The sequence below is a fragment of the Hipposideros armiger genome, unplaced genomic scaffold (genome assembly GCF_001890085.2).
Source record: "Hipposideros armiger isolate ML-2016 unplaced genomic scaffold, ASM189008v1 scaffold_17, whole genome shotgun sequence".
NCBI classification, from domain to species: Eukaryota; Metazoa; Chordata; class Mammalia; order Chiroptera; family Hipposideridae; genus Hipposideros; species Hipposideros armiger.
The window spans coordinates 1,496,445-1,514,115 of NW_017731367.1; the positions used below are offsets into that span (position 1 = coordinate 1,496,445).

A 17,671-nucleotide genomic window follows, 5' to 3' on the forward strand; every position below is an offset into this window, starting at 1 on the left:
CCGAGTGTGAAAGTGTGTGGCGTGGCCCACACTCATGCTCGGAGCTGCGCATGGCGGAGGAGTGCACTGCGCTTTGCAGCAGCAGGAGGGCCAGACCCCCTTCCCTGCCCGGCACACGCATTTCTCCTGCCAGCCGGTGATGTCCTGCTTGGCACGCCCAGCTCACCATCCCCCCATTGCAGTCCGACCCCCGGACAGCCCAGGCTGCGTTTAATTCATTTTTATGTCTCTGACATACAGACAGCAGGAAGCCGTCACAGGCACTTACAGAAAGAAGTGTCATCAGGTTTGTATTTTAGAAAGATAACGGGGTTGTGGAGAGTGGATTAGAGAGCGCAGAGCCAATGGAGTGGGTGGGCGTACTATGTGCCACTGTCCCGGAGAAATAATGCGCCGTTATGAAAGAAGGCTGGCAGAGGCCAGGCACGGCTTGGTGAAGGCCCTGACTGCTCTTCTGCAGGCCGGAGTCTGCTTCCTCTGCGAGCTGGCTTCGTTCTCAGGCTGGGAGCAAGCCACTTGCAGCAGTTCTGGCCCTTGTGCCCTGAAGCTCCCAGCAAGTACCCCCTTGTATATCATTGGCCTCCGCTGGTCACATGTCCATCCCTGAACCAGTTCTGGGGGTTAGGCAGTGGCGTGCACTGATTGCCTTGAGTTCCTCTCCGTTCCTGAAAGATTGCCTTAGAACTGTCAGGCCCCGCCTTGGAGATTGTATCTGCTTCGTCCCGGAGCCCCTGAGCCGGAGTGGGAAGGGGAATACCTGAAAGAAACTGGGTAGGTGTCATTAGGAAGGAGATGACTGCTGCATGAGCACCTGTGACTGCTGCACATGCCAGGACAGGTGTTGAAACTTGCACATAGCGGCCACCTACACACACAAACCTACACACACTTACACACCATCCCACCTCCAACTCTTCCTTCCTCAGTTTCTCCTTGGATCTCATGACTGTCCCACCTCCAAGGTCAGACACGGCCTAGTCTGACCACAGCCCCCAGTTCCTTCCACTCCCTTACCCACTGACTCTCACAGCTCCTTTCCTGGACCTCACGGACACGTAGGAAGCTAGTATAGCCCAGTGGCTAGCGACATGGACCACACTTCAGTTCTGCCACTTAGTCACTCATTTGGGCCAAATACTTGAACACCTCTGTACCATAGGGATAGGAACCAACCTCACAGGGCTGTTGGGAAGATGAAATCAAGTCACACAGGAAAGATGTTTGGACAGAGGGCATGCCCAGTAACTATTTTCTCTATAAGAGACATCTGTTGCCCATCTGTTTTCTTCAGGCAGCCCCTTTCATTTTTATTTCCTGCCTGTTCCCCCTTAGAGTTCCTGCTCCATCTGTTGCCAGCGTCATAGCTCCACCCTCTCGCTCCCTCAAACCTGATTCTTCCCTCACACCTTCCTGGCAAATGCTCTTTTTTTTTTTTTTAATGCCAGTGTCTGGGTTGCTAGAAAAACACAACTGGGCAGATGGTTGCTATACTAATTTCAGACGCTGTGGCCTCAGCTGACCCTTAATGCTCCCTGGCAGTCCCGTGCTCTTCCCTGGTCAACTCTTATTCCTGTTCTCCAAAGAGGCAGATTCAAACCTTGATCACTTTTCTCCAGCTCCATTCCTTCCCTTACCAAACACTCCATCCCTTGCAGATAATTTGACCTCCTAATTCTCAGAAAAGAACAAAAATCAGGCTGGAACATTCCAAACCACCATCACCCCTCACCCCCCTCCGCCAAATCCACAGATATGTCTGCATCCCTGCCCAGCCCTCCCTGCTTCTATGGTGGAGGAAGGGTCCTCCACTTGTATGTTGGGTTTCAGTCCCTCCTGTCATCTCAGATACCTCGACTCTTCTGTGACCTCCATCTCTCCGATATTTTCAGCCCCTCTCTCTGCTGTGGCTCCTTCATGGCAGCATTTAAACGAGGCTGTCTCTCACAGTGCATTGCCCTTCGGTCCCACGGCCTGTTCTCCTACCCCATTCCTTTCCATTCATCTCGTGCCTCCCCACATTGTCCAATGTGCTCACAGAGTTACACACGCGCATCCCCCTTCCCCACCTTCTCCTCATTCCCCAACCCGCCACTCTTGGTCGCTGCCTCAGCCTTTGTTGCTAAGTCCAGTGGATTCTTTGTTTTGGATGCTTGTCCCTCTCTTGACCTCTTAGAAGGATTTAATGCTGCTGACCGTTCCCTTGTAAGACGTGTTCTCCCCTTGACGTCTATAACATTGTAACTGAAAACTCCATGGCCGCTCCTTTCCAGGCTGCATTGTCGCGCTCTTAAACATAGCTGTTTCCCTGGATTCTCTCCAAGACCCTATTTTTACTCTGCACACACTCAGGACAATCTCATCCACTCTCATGGCTTTCGTCGCCGCCTTACCTACCATGCCAAGGTTCCCAAGTTTGTACCTCCAGATGACAACCTTGCTTATAAACTTAAGAATTGTTTATACAGCATGGCTGCCAGCCAGTCGTCTCCGCTAAGATGCCTCTCCCGCAACTTAAAATCAGCACTGAACTCAGACTCTTCTCCCAAAGCTGACCACCTACCCCGCTGCCCAAGGCACAGAACCTTCAATATTATCTCTGACTCCTCCCTCTTGTGCAGGCTGTACATCCAGACCATCACCAAAGCCTGTAATTCTGGTAAGGCGAAAAGAGCGTGGGTTTGGGTTGAAGTTCTAATTCTAATTGTGGTTTGGACAAATTACTTAACCTTTCTCAGCATCAAGTTCTTCACCTATAACAAGGAAATACTAATACCTAATTCAAATGGTTGTGGTCAGAATAAAGGAAAGCCTTTACTTGGTAAGCATTCAATAACCGAAAGTTCTCTATCCAGTAAACTCGAGCGCCCTTTTGTTCCCGTGCCCTCTCTCCCCCTGCCCATCACCACCGCTACTCACTTTCTTATTGTCGAATTAGGATATTCATAGTTTTCTTGACCTTGAGGATCTCCCTGGAATTCATTCTCATAATTCCTTCATGACTAAGGGCTGCAGCGTGTCTCTCACCGTGCTTATCCGGAAGAATTTGGAAAATGTAAAGAAAGTCAAGCAAGCTCTGTTGCTGTTTTGATATCGTTCCTTCCAGTCTTTCTTCATGCAGCCTCTGTTCTTGTTCGCATAGTTCTCTTGTACATAATCAAGCGTGCATCCTGCTTTTTTCATCTAACCCACGTGTTTCACAGGTTAATTCTTTATCAACAGGGTAACAGCGGCAGACTATTCTGCATGTGACTGGGGTATCGTTTATTTAACCATTCTGCTGTTGCTGGGTTTTTAGTCTTTCCAGTAAATGATACAGAGGTGAACAGTTTTGAGAAAAAAAAAAAAAAAGCTTTTCCTCCTACATTTATAATAATTTTTCTAAGCCCTAAATTTATAACTTGAATCACTAAGTGAAAGGATTTAAAATTTTCTAAGCAGTACCGTCTTTGAAACAGATTAGATGAATATAGGCCTGACCTCAGCTGCAAAGAGGGAGGTAAAAAGGGTTATAATTAATAGATTTTTAAAAAATAATTATTTTCTGTTTTACTGAAAGCGGGCTGGGAAGATCAAGCAGTGCTCTGCAGGGAAAACACACTTTTGACTTCAAGTTCCTGGCGTGATGGTAAAGAGGGCTTGTTTCTGTTTTTGTATTTTCATCTGGGTCAGTAAGACAACAAGCCATTCCTACAAGTTCATTTCCCTCGAAGGAAGAGAAAAATGTCCAGCATCTAATGATGCGGATCATTAGCTATGTTAATAGCCTTGCAGTTAAAAAAAAAAAGGTATAATAATGTATCCTCCTAATGTGCAGTTAATTTTAGTTAAAATTTCCCTGGTGATTTAAAAATCCTGTGAATTTGTAAAGCTAGTAATTGACTCTGCATTTGGAAATGTTAAGGCTGCCACAGCTGACTGGGTGCTAGCTGGACACACAGAGCCTCACTGAGCTCTGCTTCCCAGTGACATGCCTGGAGCCGTGCACTCACCTGCGGAGTCCCCTCCAGAACCCACAAAGAAACCAAGACTTCACTACCAAGTTCGTGTTCTCCCCTAATCAGAGAGAGCTGATGAGTGCCTCCTGGTTAACATGCCCAAATTCAAACTTTCGACTCCCTGCCCATATTCAAGTTCAGTCTTCCCACTCAGCGATGGGACAACCACCTACCCGGTTGTTGAAATCAGAAATCCCTGGTTTCTTGTTTTTCGTCCTCCCCACCCCCCAGCATCAAATCCATCAGTGTATCCTGTCAGATCTACTTCTAAGAGCTGACTTTGAAGATGGATCTCAAACTGTTCATTTCTCTCCGTTTCACCGGCCCGCCTGCTCTCTCCTCCCATCCCCCAGCACCGCTCACCTGCCCTTCCCAGTCGCCGCCTGCGGGGCTTCTGCTTCCACGCTCCTCGCAGCCTGCTCTCGACCCAGCAGCCAGAGGGATCTTGCTAAAACATAACTTTGATCATGTTATCCACCCCTTCCTTAAAACCCCTTCCTTAAAGACTTTCTTTTCCTACTAAGGTAAAGGCCAACATTCTGCTGTAGCCAAGAAGGTCCTGCATGGTCTTCCCTGGCTTCCTCTCCATGTCACCACCCACCGCGTCCCCTATAGAGCGAGTTCCGACTCACCAGCCATCCCTCGGTGCCTGGAACTCCTGCCCCAGGGCCTCTGTACCACGTCTCCTCCTGCCCCCCATCTCCCCTCCCCGCTGTCTAGGAGACCCCCTCATCCCTGGCCTAGGTCCGGTTATTTACATCAACAGAAACATGGGAGTTTTTCTTCCTGCCTCGGAGAACCTGTTTTAATTTGAAGTTTTATATGGATTCATTTATTAGTGTGATTATGTGAGTGAGGTCCACCTCCTGAACGAGCCTGTAAGATCCGTGAAGGAGGCCCTTCTCTTCTACTGTCCCCTGTTCTTTCCCCATCAGTTAGCTCAGTGTCGGGCACAAAGTAGGTGCTTAGTAAATAATGGGTTGCGTGCTGAGTGAATAGGGAGAGTCCTGTAACAGTCCTTATGGACGACAGTGTCCCCATGAGGCACGGGCTCTTCCTAGAGGTGGCAGGCCCCGGTTCTCCACCACACGTCAGCTGGAGGCAGTGTGATTGGGCCTGATTTTTTTATTTATTTCAGGTGTCAGAATGAGCAGAGCATGCTGCCTAAAACTTATTTGTTTTTTCCTTCTCTTTATTCAGCTAAAGCTCGCTTTCACTCTGGACTACGAGACTGGATTGCCTCAGGGATGTCACATCTATGAGTACCGCGACAGCAACAAGTAAGCCACTCAGTGGGAACACATCACCTCAGCGTGTCCTGCAGAGGTCGCATCTTTGGGCTCTGTTACACTGGGCGTCTCTTACAAAGGGACGGTCAGGAAGAGAAGCACACTTTTTGCGACTGTCCTAGAAAATAGGACAGTCCAGAATGTTCCTCCTGTAACACCTCTTTTGCCCCTAAATACAGAGCTTGCTGCGCTTGTATAGGAGCAGCTGTGATGGCCTAGGCACCTGTCCAAAGCAGGCCTTTCTTTCCAGGCCCCAGCTCCTCCAGACCCACCCCCCACTTTGCCTCCCGTCACATACCGGCTAATGTGGTTCACTGTGTGACATTGGCTTTTATGCAGTGTTGTTTATACTTAGGTTTATAGGTTTTGTTGTAACGGTCTACCTCATGGATTTATAGTTGGGGGGTTTCTGAGAACTGCCAGAGATTTAACTTTCCTTATTGGCAAGGCAGTGGCGGCATAGGTCTGTAGCAGCCCCGTCTTCATCGCAGACTGCCTCCTTGACTGTATTTCTGTCTGTGTGACAGCGAAGGTGAAGGAGGCAAAGGGAGTATGCCCTGATGGTGACAGTGACGATGATGCTAATAAATAATGATGGTAGCTACCATTGCGGACCTGCTGGGTGTTGGGCACAGTACTGGGACATTGCATTTGTTATCCAGGTTAATCCTCATCACAACCTGAAGAGTATTCTTTTGTTATTGTTGTATTTGCAGAAGCTGAGGTCTAGGGATCTTGCCCTGTGTTGTTCTGGTCACTTAAGGGTCGTTTCCCCAGGAGTGCCTGAATCACATTTGGTGTAACAGAATCAACATGATCACAGCTCCTCTGGGGAGAGACTAGATAAAAGGCAACTGTTGTTCCAGGTTGCTACTTTTGGAAACCCCAGGCAGTGACAAGAACAGTCCCAATCTGGACTTGAGGACCACACATCGTGATCTAATTGTTTAAATATTCAAGCTGCTTAATTTTATCCAGTGGAAGGAATCAAATAGACACACGCCAGTGGAACTGTGCCTTCCTCAGAAACTCTTGCTTTGTTATGGGTTGAGATGGGTTACTGGCTGCCTTCATGACCAGATCTCCACTCTGGTTACTTTCAGTGCATTACTCTTTGTAGTTAATCTTTAGGGGGATGCCATAGTAAGCTATTGTGTATCCTCAGTTCCCACCCAGTTAGTCATTTAGGAAAGGTTGGCCAAGCATCCTTTAACACCATCATTCCTCCTCTTGGATGGCACTTTCTGGAGGACAGTTTCAGGGTGAAACGCCATTGTGTCAAAACTACCATCTCAGCTACCTGTGATGTTGAATTCTACAGAGAAGTAGGGCTGGACTTCCTCTGGGGCCCAGGGACAATTGAGCAAGTCCCTGGGTGGCAAGGGTGAGTATCGCTTGGGACTAAGAGAAATATAAGCCGTAAGCTGCGTGCCATGCCAGCCTGCTACCCTCCGTGTCAGCACAACCCTGTGCTTCCTGGTGCTTGCTGCATGGCAGTGGATGGCAGCCCCGTGTGTGGAGATTGTGGCAGCAGAAACAGATCTTTAGGCCCAGGGGTTTATAGACTCCAGCTCTGGCCTGACTTTCTACTCCCTAAAACAAAGGCTGGCAGAGTTTTGTTCAGTGGGAGAAGGGCACCGGGCCTCCTCCCTTTAAGTTCATGCCTTAGCAGTTCAGCGGTACAGTGACAACGACAATGACTTAGGTTGTCTTTGAAGGTGCAAGGAGAAAATAGCCCAGCTCTGTTTCTTGGCCTAATGCTTAGCTCCTGGTGTATGTACCAGAGTAAGCAATAGAAGAGGAGAATTTAGGGGATGTAAATAATTGATGAACTGCAGCCCCAGAGACCTGTAAAACAAAACATGGGTCTAGAATACTGGATAGGAGCTGGATCTAGGGAAATATGTGAGCCAGAGTCTCAACGGTCCCCTCTGTGGTTCTCTCTCGCATGTCTTAAAGGCAGTGCTGGGATTCATTCTCAATCCGTGGACAAATTTCCTAACATCTCTGAGCCTCAGATTTCTTCATCTGTTAAGAACAAGGGACTAATGATACCTACCTGTCATGGTTGTCATGGGGTGGAGTGGAACAACAGGGCAAAGACATCATCACTGGCTTAGCATATAGAATGCCCAGAGTGCGTGTGGATTGCCTCTCCTTCCACACAGAAAAACCCTCTCATGTCTTCCATTCTGTCTTCCCTGTGCCAGCAGGGCTACATTCAGGAGCTCTGGCTGAGCTCCCATTAGAGTATCAACTGGCGAGGACGCTGGTGCCCACGTCTGACAGCGCTCAGCTGTGTGCCATGCCCTCTGTGCAGAGGCAAACTCCTCTCCCCACTTGGGAATTGCGAACACAGAGAACCCCATGAGCCTGACCATGACTTTCTCTTCTCCCCAGGCTCTGCCCTGTGTTCCTCTGGTCACTTAAGGGCCGTTTCCCCAGGAGTGCCTGAATCGCATTTGGTGTAACAGTGATATTAGGCAATGAAGATATTCCAGCCCAGGCCCTAAGGAGCCGAGTGGTCTAGCGCCGAGTAATATGAAGGGAACAGCAGCAAAGAGATGAGGCTCTTCATATGGCTGAAATGAGCTTATGTCTCAATGCTAGTTTGGTACAATTAATTGTTGAAACGGCTTCTTGTTTTGTTCATTTCAGTGCCCCTAGTGCCCTAGCCCAGGACCTGGCAGATGACGCTTGATGAAGGGGGGCTGGGGGACCCGATTTAATCCTTTTAGAGAGGGAACCTGGCTGTGGGGAGTCAAATCGCTTTCCAACCTTTGTCTTTTCATTTGTTGAAAGATTATGATGAGGATTAAATTGCTCATGACGTCAGGGAAAACTGTCTTTTTGGATAGTTTATGGATTCTAAAGAGCTAACATGTAGAAGAAAGAAGCTGTAAAAATTTGGTTTAACTCTGTGACTATAGTAGTAATTGTAGTTATTGACATCACCTGCCTGCCATTTTTTGCCTGATCGTGAAGCATAGTGATAACTGTGAAGAGCATTAACTCTGCCAGACCAACTTGCAGAAGCTGAACTTGACTGCAAGGCTGCACGTTGTCTGTGACCTCTCGTCTTCCTGATCCGTGTAGAGGGATAGCAGCCCCCACTTCCTGGCTGCCCATAACGCACCAGCACTGGGCTAGGGGCTCACCCAGCTTATTTCTTGTTCCAACACCACTCAAGGCAGATGGTGTTGTCACAGCTGTACAGATTACAAAGTAAAAACCAATTCAGACCTGCCCAAGGTCACCCTGCGGATCTTACCCCAGCTCCGGCAGATTCCAAAGCCGTGCCTTCACGCCACCTGCCTTCTCTCCATCCCTGAGCTCAAGGAAAGTTCCAATTCTCGCCCCTTCGAAGCAGACCTGCCCTAGAAGCTCTCTGTCTGGAACTTGGGGACTCCCAGTCCCTGTGGACCCCTGGGTGGGAAGACGGCCTGACCGTCCCAACTTATCGTAACACTGAGTTGGCTGGTCACTCTCCGTGGCAGGTCACCATCCGCTCCATGGTGCAGCGTGCTCATTAGGAGCCCGAAGGTGGCGATACATGTCAGGGCTGAGGGAGAGCGGGACGCGGTGATGTGTGATGGGGCCGGATAAACTGGGGAGCACTTCAGAGGTATGGGGTGTGGTACGTGCCCTCATAGCCGCCTGAGTGGCCCGTGCACTGAGGTGCAGACCCGAGCTCCGGCTTCAGGCTGCCCTCTCCGCCTCCCCGGGCAGCTGTGCGCCGCCCTGGTCCAGAGACACCCTGACTCCCACAGCCAGCTCCCCGCCCCAATCTTCTCTTGGGGCAGGTTAGTGTGCTAAACTAATGAAACGAAATCTTTCGTTTCTTCCTGCCTAGCTAGATGGCTCATTTTGGCACCTTGAAACCCACATCAACACTGATCGCTAACATCTAGAAGTATGAGAGAGAGAGCTTCCCTGTGGGGTTGGTTTCCCTCCGCTGAAGCGCCTTTCCACCTTCACTAGTCCTCACTGAAGGACAGCATCACTGCAGCCTTCCAGACGAGAGGACAGTTCTGGGCCTCACGTCCTCTCTTCTCCCCAGCCTGTGGGCACCTCGCAGCTCAGGCCACTGGCTTTTCTGGCAACAGCCGGGGCTGTGGCGGGGCTCCGGGCCCCTGCCGGCACACTTTGGTCTTTCCCCAGGCCCTGACCGCATAGTCCTTGCTGGACCTGAGGGTTTCCCAGCGTGCTGGCCTGCCTCTGAGGGACGGCCTGCTCAGTATCCCTCGGTCCCAGGACACTCCGTGCAGGCAGGACAGACCCAGAGGGCAAAGCTTAGGGTCACCCTGGGATTCTCCCTCTGTTGTGTTCTCATCATGGAGGACATGCTGGGTTAGTTCAGGTCCACGGACAAATCCGTCTCAGACAGGATTGATGTGCCGGAGACCTGTGGGGGACGAGGGAGCAGGTGTGTGGCTGCCGACGGCGGTCCCGCCTGCCCTGTGAAGGACGGGGCCCGAGAAAGGAGGGCTGTTCAGAGCCTCAGCCTGCAGCGGGGACCTGCGGAGGCTTTGGCCAGGCCATCGGTACATCCTCGAGCCGGAGTTGCTGGCTGGAGGAGCCTCATGTCCCGCGGGCGCACTCCTGCCTTGTGACCGCTGCTGTGCTCTGTCACCCCGGGCCTCTCTTCCTGAGAAGGAGCTTAGAAGGGAGAAGTTAATGAGATGAACCACTGCCTCGTTATCATAGTGGAACTCGGGGCCCCAACTGGTCCTCTCCCCTCCTCTGCCACTGTCCATTTCAAATTCTTCTCACCCTCAGCTGGCGCTGCCATATATCTTGACAGCTTAGCTGGTGGTGTGACCAAACTCTTCCCTGCAAGGCTTCTGAGCCCTTGGCTGTCAGATCCTTCTCAGGCCAAGGTTGACGCGTATGTGTGTATGTCTGTTTACAGTGGGATGAGGGAGTACCAGGAGGTTCCCTTAGGCTCCACACACCTCCCTCCCTGCCCCACCTCTGATCTGGGTTGAGTATCCCCCACCCCCATCTCCCCAAGATGACTCCCTACCTGCTGGCCCCTGGATACATGGAGTCCAAAGAACCCTGGCAGTAGCCCTCACTGGCAGCTCATAGGGACCCTTGCCATGTTGCCTCTGGCCTCTGGCACCTTGCGCTCTGTCATCCCACGCGTGGTAAGGACCCAGCCCTGTGGCTGCCTCTCCTGCTGTCCTCTCCGACCTGCGGAGGAGTGCCGCTGCCAAACCCTTAAAGATGCTGGAGTCCCTCTGACCACCGCATTTCTGATGATCTAATGAGGGGGCTGTCCTGCGGGCCCTCCCGCAGAACACAGGCCTCTGTTGGGTCTTCTGCACTCAGTCATACACGCATTCCAGCGTGGCCCCTCCCTCAGCCTCTCTATTCCTTCCTCTGCTGTCTGCCAGGCAATTCATGCCTTTCCACTTCGCTCAGCCGTAGCTGTCACTTCCTCCAGGCCCCTGAGAACCGCCCAGCAGCACACTCGCCCCATCGCCTGGGGTCTTTGCCAGTGTGCTGAATTCCACATCCCCAGAAATTATCCCCCAATCAGCACGTTCTTGCTCATCTGGTCTTTCTTCCTGGCCCCCTTGATCAGGCCCCTCAAGTCCTGCTAGCTACTTCTTCTCCCTCCTGGTAGAAAATCTCTTTCCTCCATTATCAGGCCCAGCACATCCCCAGCTGGATTACCCTGGCATGTACCCCTTGTTATGGGCCAGGCAGCCCAAGTTAGGGGAGTTTCCTGAGCAGTGGGGGGTGACCTCCACGTGCCTTCCGCAGGAAGCGTGCACCACCTTTTTGTAAGCAGCCACAGAGACCCTCTGGCTCTCCCACTTAGCCTTTACATGCTTGTTGAGGGCCTGCAGACTGTCACTGTCCCCAGCTGGGCATTGGCACACCTCACAGTAACCAGCCAAGATGCCACTGCACCTCCCAGGCCTTCAAATGAATGCTTCAGTCGTCACAAGGTGATCGAAGTCGTTTTCCCAGGTCGCCACTGTTGAATCTTTGAGCAACTGGGCCACTGCTTTGTGCCAAGGGCTCTCCATGCCCCACATACCACTCGGAAGAGTGTCCCCTTTGCCTGCCAGACAGAGAGTGGGTGGTCCCCAAACCCCTCCGCTCGGCCCGTGTTCTCAGACCCACTCCGGCACCACTCGTGTTAGTTCTTCCGAAAAGCAGGTGCCAGGACAGGATTAGATGTACAGGAGGTGTCCTGAGGGAAGGATGGCCGGCCTGTGAGAGACAGAACCGGAGGGAGGATGGCAGAGGTGGGGCCTTCAGACCTCGGGACACTGGGCAGGAGGAGCCTCAGGCTGTGGCCCTTGGAAGAAGGCGTCGCCAGGCCGACGGGAGGTCCTCAAGCCAAAGTCGCTTGCTGGAGGAACCTCACGTCAGTGCTCAGGCCCTGGCTGGGAGTCGCCAGGGGAAAGTGTGGCCTCAGCGCGGATGCAGTGGTAGGTCCCCAGGGCTGCAGCTGGGCCAGCAAGCAGATTATGCTCCTGGGGCAGGAGCTCCGAGGGGCGCTTTTTCCGGGGGCGGAGGGAGCAGGAACTCCTGGGTAAAGCCCTGTGTCTAATCTCTTTTCCCTCCACTTGGTCCTTGTCCTCTTCTTTCACGTAAATAAGCAGAGAGGATGTGTCGCAGTCGCTCTGACAACGTCAGACCGACAGTGACACTTCCCAGGGCTTTGGCAATGATGCATTGTGTCTGCGCCTTGGAGCTGCTACAAGTTCCCCAGGCTAAGCCCTGCCACTGCCAGGTTAGAATGAAGAAGACCTTTCTTGTTCCTGGTGAAGCTCTTGGTTAGGAGAAAAGGGCGCTGGAGATAAGGGAGAGGAGGGGCTCGGGGGAAATGGGAAGGAACACAACCGGAGAGGCGCCAGAAGTGACCTCATGGGAGGGAGCGAGCCGACAGCTGTTCTGTGCATGTTGGAGTTGGCCCCTTGCCGTCAGGTGTGAGCTCACCGTTTCCCAGCACAGCCTTTGGTGTTGGGCATCAAGATGGTGATCAGGGAAGGCTGCGCTTCTTCACCCTGCCCACCATGTGGAGGGGGAGAGGGGGAGGCTCTGTTTCCTCCCGTCACCTCACTCCATGCGGCAGCAATGATGATACCTTGGGTGTCAGAATGCCATGTTCATTTGACCTCAGTTTTCCCGCCTGGAAGGGGATACGAACACTCCCGCTTTATGAAGAGAGAACCAGATTCCCTGAGAGATGTCCTGCCCACGGTGACGCTGTCAGCTAGAGGTGGGGCCAGCAGGCTTCTCTCTGGGCCACGTGATGGGGATGCACTGGGGAGGTGGTCCTGGGACAGCTCCACAGAGTGGAGTGATGCCACACTGCCCGTGGGTCCCCGCAGGGAGGGCAGCAAGCCCGGGGCAGCATGGCTGCTTCCTATGTTTAATTCATTGTTCATTTAAACAATGAATATTGTTCCCCAATGGGGTTACGGTCACCCAGTCTCCCACAGAGGTAATGTGGCCAGGGCAGGGAGAAGCCCTGAAGCAGCTGTGTTGTGTCAGCACCATTTCCCCGGCTGCTGGGGGACCGGGAATGGATGGAGCCTGAAGTCATGTTTTAAAGCCTCAGCAAAGCTTTCCCAAGCTGCTGGGCCCGGGTGCCGAGCCCTTCAGAGAACTCGCTGGCTCCTCGGGCCCTGCTGGTTTTCTAAGGCTAGACCTGATCAGTGAGAAAACACGGAAGCCAGCAGCAGTGAGGAGATTGTGCTGACAGACACCAGTGCACACAGGTGCATGGACCCACATCTCGGGAGTGTTAGGGCTTAATGCCCACTCCACTAGTTTCTTCTACAGTGCTCACGCTGGAAAATAGAATTTTACAATAAACTCACTTCTGTAAAACATATTTTTTAACTATGACATGACAAAGTTAACGAATCATATGCATCTAGTTCAAAGGAAGAACACACCCACGTAACCAACACCCAGATCGAGACACAGACGTTTCAGCCCCCAGGAGTGTCCCTCGTGCCGTGTCTCCCCCCGGAGGAATCTGTCATCATAACTAATTGCTAACACTAGAAATTAGTTTTGCCTGGCTTTGAACTTGATAGAAATGGAATCATTCAGTACATTTTCTTTTGTGTTTTTTTTTCTTTCAGCATTATGTTTGTGAGAATTCATCTTTGTTGCTCATCCAGCTGTGATCCACTCATGTTCATTGCATGAATAAATGAAATACATCACAGTTTATCCATTCCACTTTAATTCAGTCAACATTTGGGTTATTTTTAATTTGGGGTTATTATAAATCTCCTTGTACGTGTCTTTTGGTGCATATACAGTATTTCCCCATGTATAAGACGCTCCCATATATAAGACTCACCTTAATTTTGGGGCCCGAAATTTGAAAAAAAATGTATTAAAGTTATTGAACTCAAGTTTTATTCATCATAAAATTCATACAACTCCTCATCACTGTCACAACTCCCAACCATTAGCTTGTCCTCATCTGTATCTGATGACGAATCACTGTCTTCATATATTGCCTCTCATGGCCTTCTTCTGCCGTGACATTTTCAGTAGGGTTTCTTCTTCCCGTAGCCAGTCTCGGATTGTTTCCTCAGTTGGAGGAGGACCAAACTTACGTTCAGCAGCATGATTTCCATTCACTTTTGCAAACTGGATCACTTTTAACTTGAATTCAGCACTGTACGAAAATCTTTTCTGAGCCATTTCTGGGCACAACGTGGCAAAACGTTAACCTACTGTAATATACTGGTAACAAGTGCGAAACAATGAGCGCAAAGACAACAAGCACGAAAAAACAGGAAATGCAAGTTAAAAAATCTACAACCACTGTATAAGACGCACCCAGTTTTTAGACCCCAAATTTTTCGGAAAAGGGTGCATCTTATTCATGGGGAAATACGGTATGCTTGTATTTCTTTTGAGTATACGACTAGGAGTGAAATTGCCGAATCATAGAGAAAATATCTTCCCAAGTGGTTGAACCAGTTGAACACTTCACCAGCCATGCATGAAATGTCATATGTTCACTGGCCATTCTGTAGAGTGCTGTTTCAGATTTCGTGCCCATTTTTCTACTGGGTTTTCTTTTTTTTCTTGTTAATTTATAGTTCTCTCTATTCTGGATATGAGTCCTTTGTTGGTTATATATGTGGCAAATATCTTCTACTCATTAGCTTGGTTTTTTTTTACTCACTTTGGTGGTGTTTTGAAGAACAGAAGTTTTTCTTTTCAATGTAATTCAATGTGTCGATTTTTTTCTTTATAGTTGATTTTTCTAATATCCCATTGAAGAAATCTGTATAAAAATCCTGAAGACATGTTTGTGTTAGTCAGGGTTCTCCAGAGAAACAGAAACAATAGGAGATACATAGGTAGGTAGGTGTGTAGGTAGGTAGGTAGGTAGGTAGGTAGGTAGGTAGGTAGGTAGGTAGGTAGGCAGATAGAGATTTACTTTCAGGAATCGGCTCACATGATTATGGAGGCTGAGAATCCTCATGATTTGCTGGCCGCAAGCTGGAGACCCAGGAAAGCTGGTGGTGTAAAGCTAGTGGAGTCCAAATGCCTGCAGACCAGGGAAGTCAGTGGTGTAAATTCCCGTCTGAGGGCAGAAGATGAGGCGAGATGCCAGCACAAGCAGTGCTCTGCCTTTCGTTCTGTTCTGGCCTTCAGCAGGCTGGATGGTGCCCACCCACCTTGGGGAGGGCCATCTGCTTTACTGAGTCCACTGACTCAGATGCTCATAGACATACCAGAAACACCCTCACAGACACGGGAATTACATTTAATCTGAGCACTCCATGACCAGCCTAGTCAACACATAAAATTACCCATCAGATTTTTCTTACATTATCTTCTAGGAGCTCTGTTGTATTGCCTTTTCTATTTTATGCTATAATCTCTTCAGAATTGATTTTTTAATATGGTACAGCAAGTTTCACTTTTCCCTCTGGATATCCAATTGACCAAGCATCATTTGTAATAAGACTTTCCCACCCCTCCACAGTGCCACCTTTGTCTAAAATGGAGTGCCAGGGTCCATTTCTGTACTGATCTGTAGGTTTCTTCTTGTGCCAGTACCACACTGTCCCAAGTATTGTGCCTTTGTTAAACGTCTTGATATCCAGTAGTGCTAGACTTTATACCTCACTCCTCTGCCACAAAGGGCATTAGGCTATTCTTGGCCCTTTCAATTTCCATATAAATTTTAGAATCAGATTGTCAGTTGTTACACACAACTGGGATTTATATTGAGATTCCTTTGAATCTACATATCAATTTGGGGGGAAATGGCACTTTTATAATACTGTCTTCTCACCCTTTATGTAGGTCTTCTTTAATTTTTCTCAGTGTTTTATAATTTTCTATATAAAGGTCTTAATCATCTTTCCTTATGTTGCTTCTAGGTATTTGATATTTGTGATACAATTTTTTTTTTTTAGATTTTTTTTATTGGGGAATTGGGGAATGGGAACAGCGCTGGGGAATTGGGGGAAGGGGAACAGACGAGTTGCTGTCCTTTTGTTCTTCAGTCTAGTTGTGGAGGACGTTGCTTCACTGGCCCAAGTTGGCACCATCATTGCTCTCTTCCCGGGTGAGGCAGATCAGTCGCCAGCTTCTGGACGGCCGCTCACTGTGGCTGCTGGCCGCTCACGCTGGCTGCTGGCTACACACGGTAGCCCATGGCAACCCACTGCAGCAGGGGCTGCAGCCTATGCCGTCGCCGGCGACTCACGGCAGCCCAGCTCCAGGTTGAGCTGTTGTTCAGCATCTTAGCTGTAGAGGACAGTGTCACTGGCCCTCATATGTGGGATCCGAACCGGGGCCCTCTGGCGTCCCAAGCCAGCTCTTAACCATCGCGCCACTCGGCCAGCCCTTTGTGATACTATTTTATTTTATTTATTTATTTATTTATTTTTTAGCTGAGCCATCCTGCTACCTGTTGGCAGCTCAGCGGCTGCTCAGCTCGGGCTGGACTCGAACTGCTGTTGCTCAGATGTGATACTATTTTAAATGGTATTTATACATTTTCTTTTCTCTTTGTTACCATTATATGGAAATACAGCTCATTTTTATTGACCCTGTATCCAGTCACCTTGCTAAATTCATTTATTTATTAAATTCAACAATTTGTTTTGTAGAATCTTTTTTATTTTCTATATAACCAGTCATGGCATCTACAAATAGTGACAGTTTTACTCTTTCCTTTCCAACTCTCCCACCGTGTATTTCTTTGTCTTGCCTTACTGCACTGTGCCGTGTTTAATGAAAGTGGTGACAGCAGACATCCATGTCTTGCCCGTGATCTCAGTGAAAAGGATTTTTACCACAAACTTACTTTTAGATCATGAAATATTTGGAGGAGGGCAAAGGAAAAAGATATTAAATATATCTATGAGGCAGTTTAACAACTTTTCTCTTAGAGACTATGAAGGGCTTAAAAATACACAACTCTGTGCCACGACCCAAGCAGCCTGATGAGATGCCTCTCTGCTGCGACTTGGAGCGGAAGGAGGAGACGGGGCAGGCAGAGACCCAAACCCAGACCTGCCCTGGGGTTGGCAAGGTGAGGACGCCCCCGCTACTCTTACAGCCCTCCTTCTATAGCCCAAATAACTACTCAAGATATTTCCCTGCAAGACAGAAAATTCTAGGACACCAGGAACTCTGGAAACTGCACACTTTGAAATTCTCAGAGACCTTATTAAAGAGAGTAGATGTTTCCTTGGTTGATTTAACACAGGGTTACATTAAGCAAACAACTTTTCTTCCTTCCTGAGTTAAATTTCCTTTGTACAGCTTTGCCTTTCTTTACTCGTCTTGTTGCGATGGACTGCAGTTCCCTCTGTTCTCCGGAGCCTCCCTGGCGGCCACAATTCAGTGTGACTTGGAGCCCTTTGGTTGTTTTTTTCCAGATGCTTTCAGCACGTGGTGACATGCTTTGAGCAGTGAGAGAGAATGGGCAGAATCGGCATATTTGTTTTCGCCACACCTCTACCTGCTGCATCCATGCCTTTTTCAGAATTTCCTGGCCTGACCCATGTCTCTTTCTCTGCCTCTCTGGTTATTTGTCCATCCACGGATTCATAATCCTGGGCGGGAACACGGCTCTTTGGCCCCTACGGCTAGCTTTTTGAGCAGTTTTTTTTTTCTTTTTAAACCTGTTTTTTATTTATTTTTATTTATTTATGTGTGTGGTTTTTTTTAAGATTTTTATTGGGGAATTGGGGGCATGGGAACAGTGCTGGGGAATGGGGGAAGGGGAACAGACAAGTTGCTGTCGTTTTGTTCGTCAGTCTAGTTGTGGAGAACGTTGCTTCACTGGCCCAAGTTGGCACCATCATTGCGCTCTTCCCAGGCGAGGCAGATCAGTCGCCGGCTTCTGGACGGCCGCTCACTGCG

At 49.5% G+C, this 17,671-nt stretch overlaps 1 protein-coding gene across 6 annotated transcripts in view; it reads left to right on the forward strand.

Annotated features, from left to right (window-relative positions):
* The window catches only part of DIS3L2 (DIS3 like 3'-5' exoribonuclease 2), a 327,384-nt gene that overhangs the window by 280,798 nt on the left and 28,915 nt on the right, over positions 1-17,671 (forward strand). For all 6 annotated transcript variants that reach the window (XM_019628923.1, XM_019628956.1, XM_019628962.1 and 3 more), the window contains one exon: positions 5,196-5,275. In XM_019628923.1, coding sequence (XP_019484468.1) covers positions 5,196-5,275 — 80 coding nt within the window. The remainder of the gene's footprint in view (positions 1-5,195; positions 5,276-17,671) is intronic.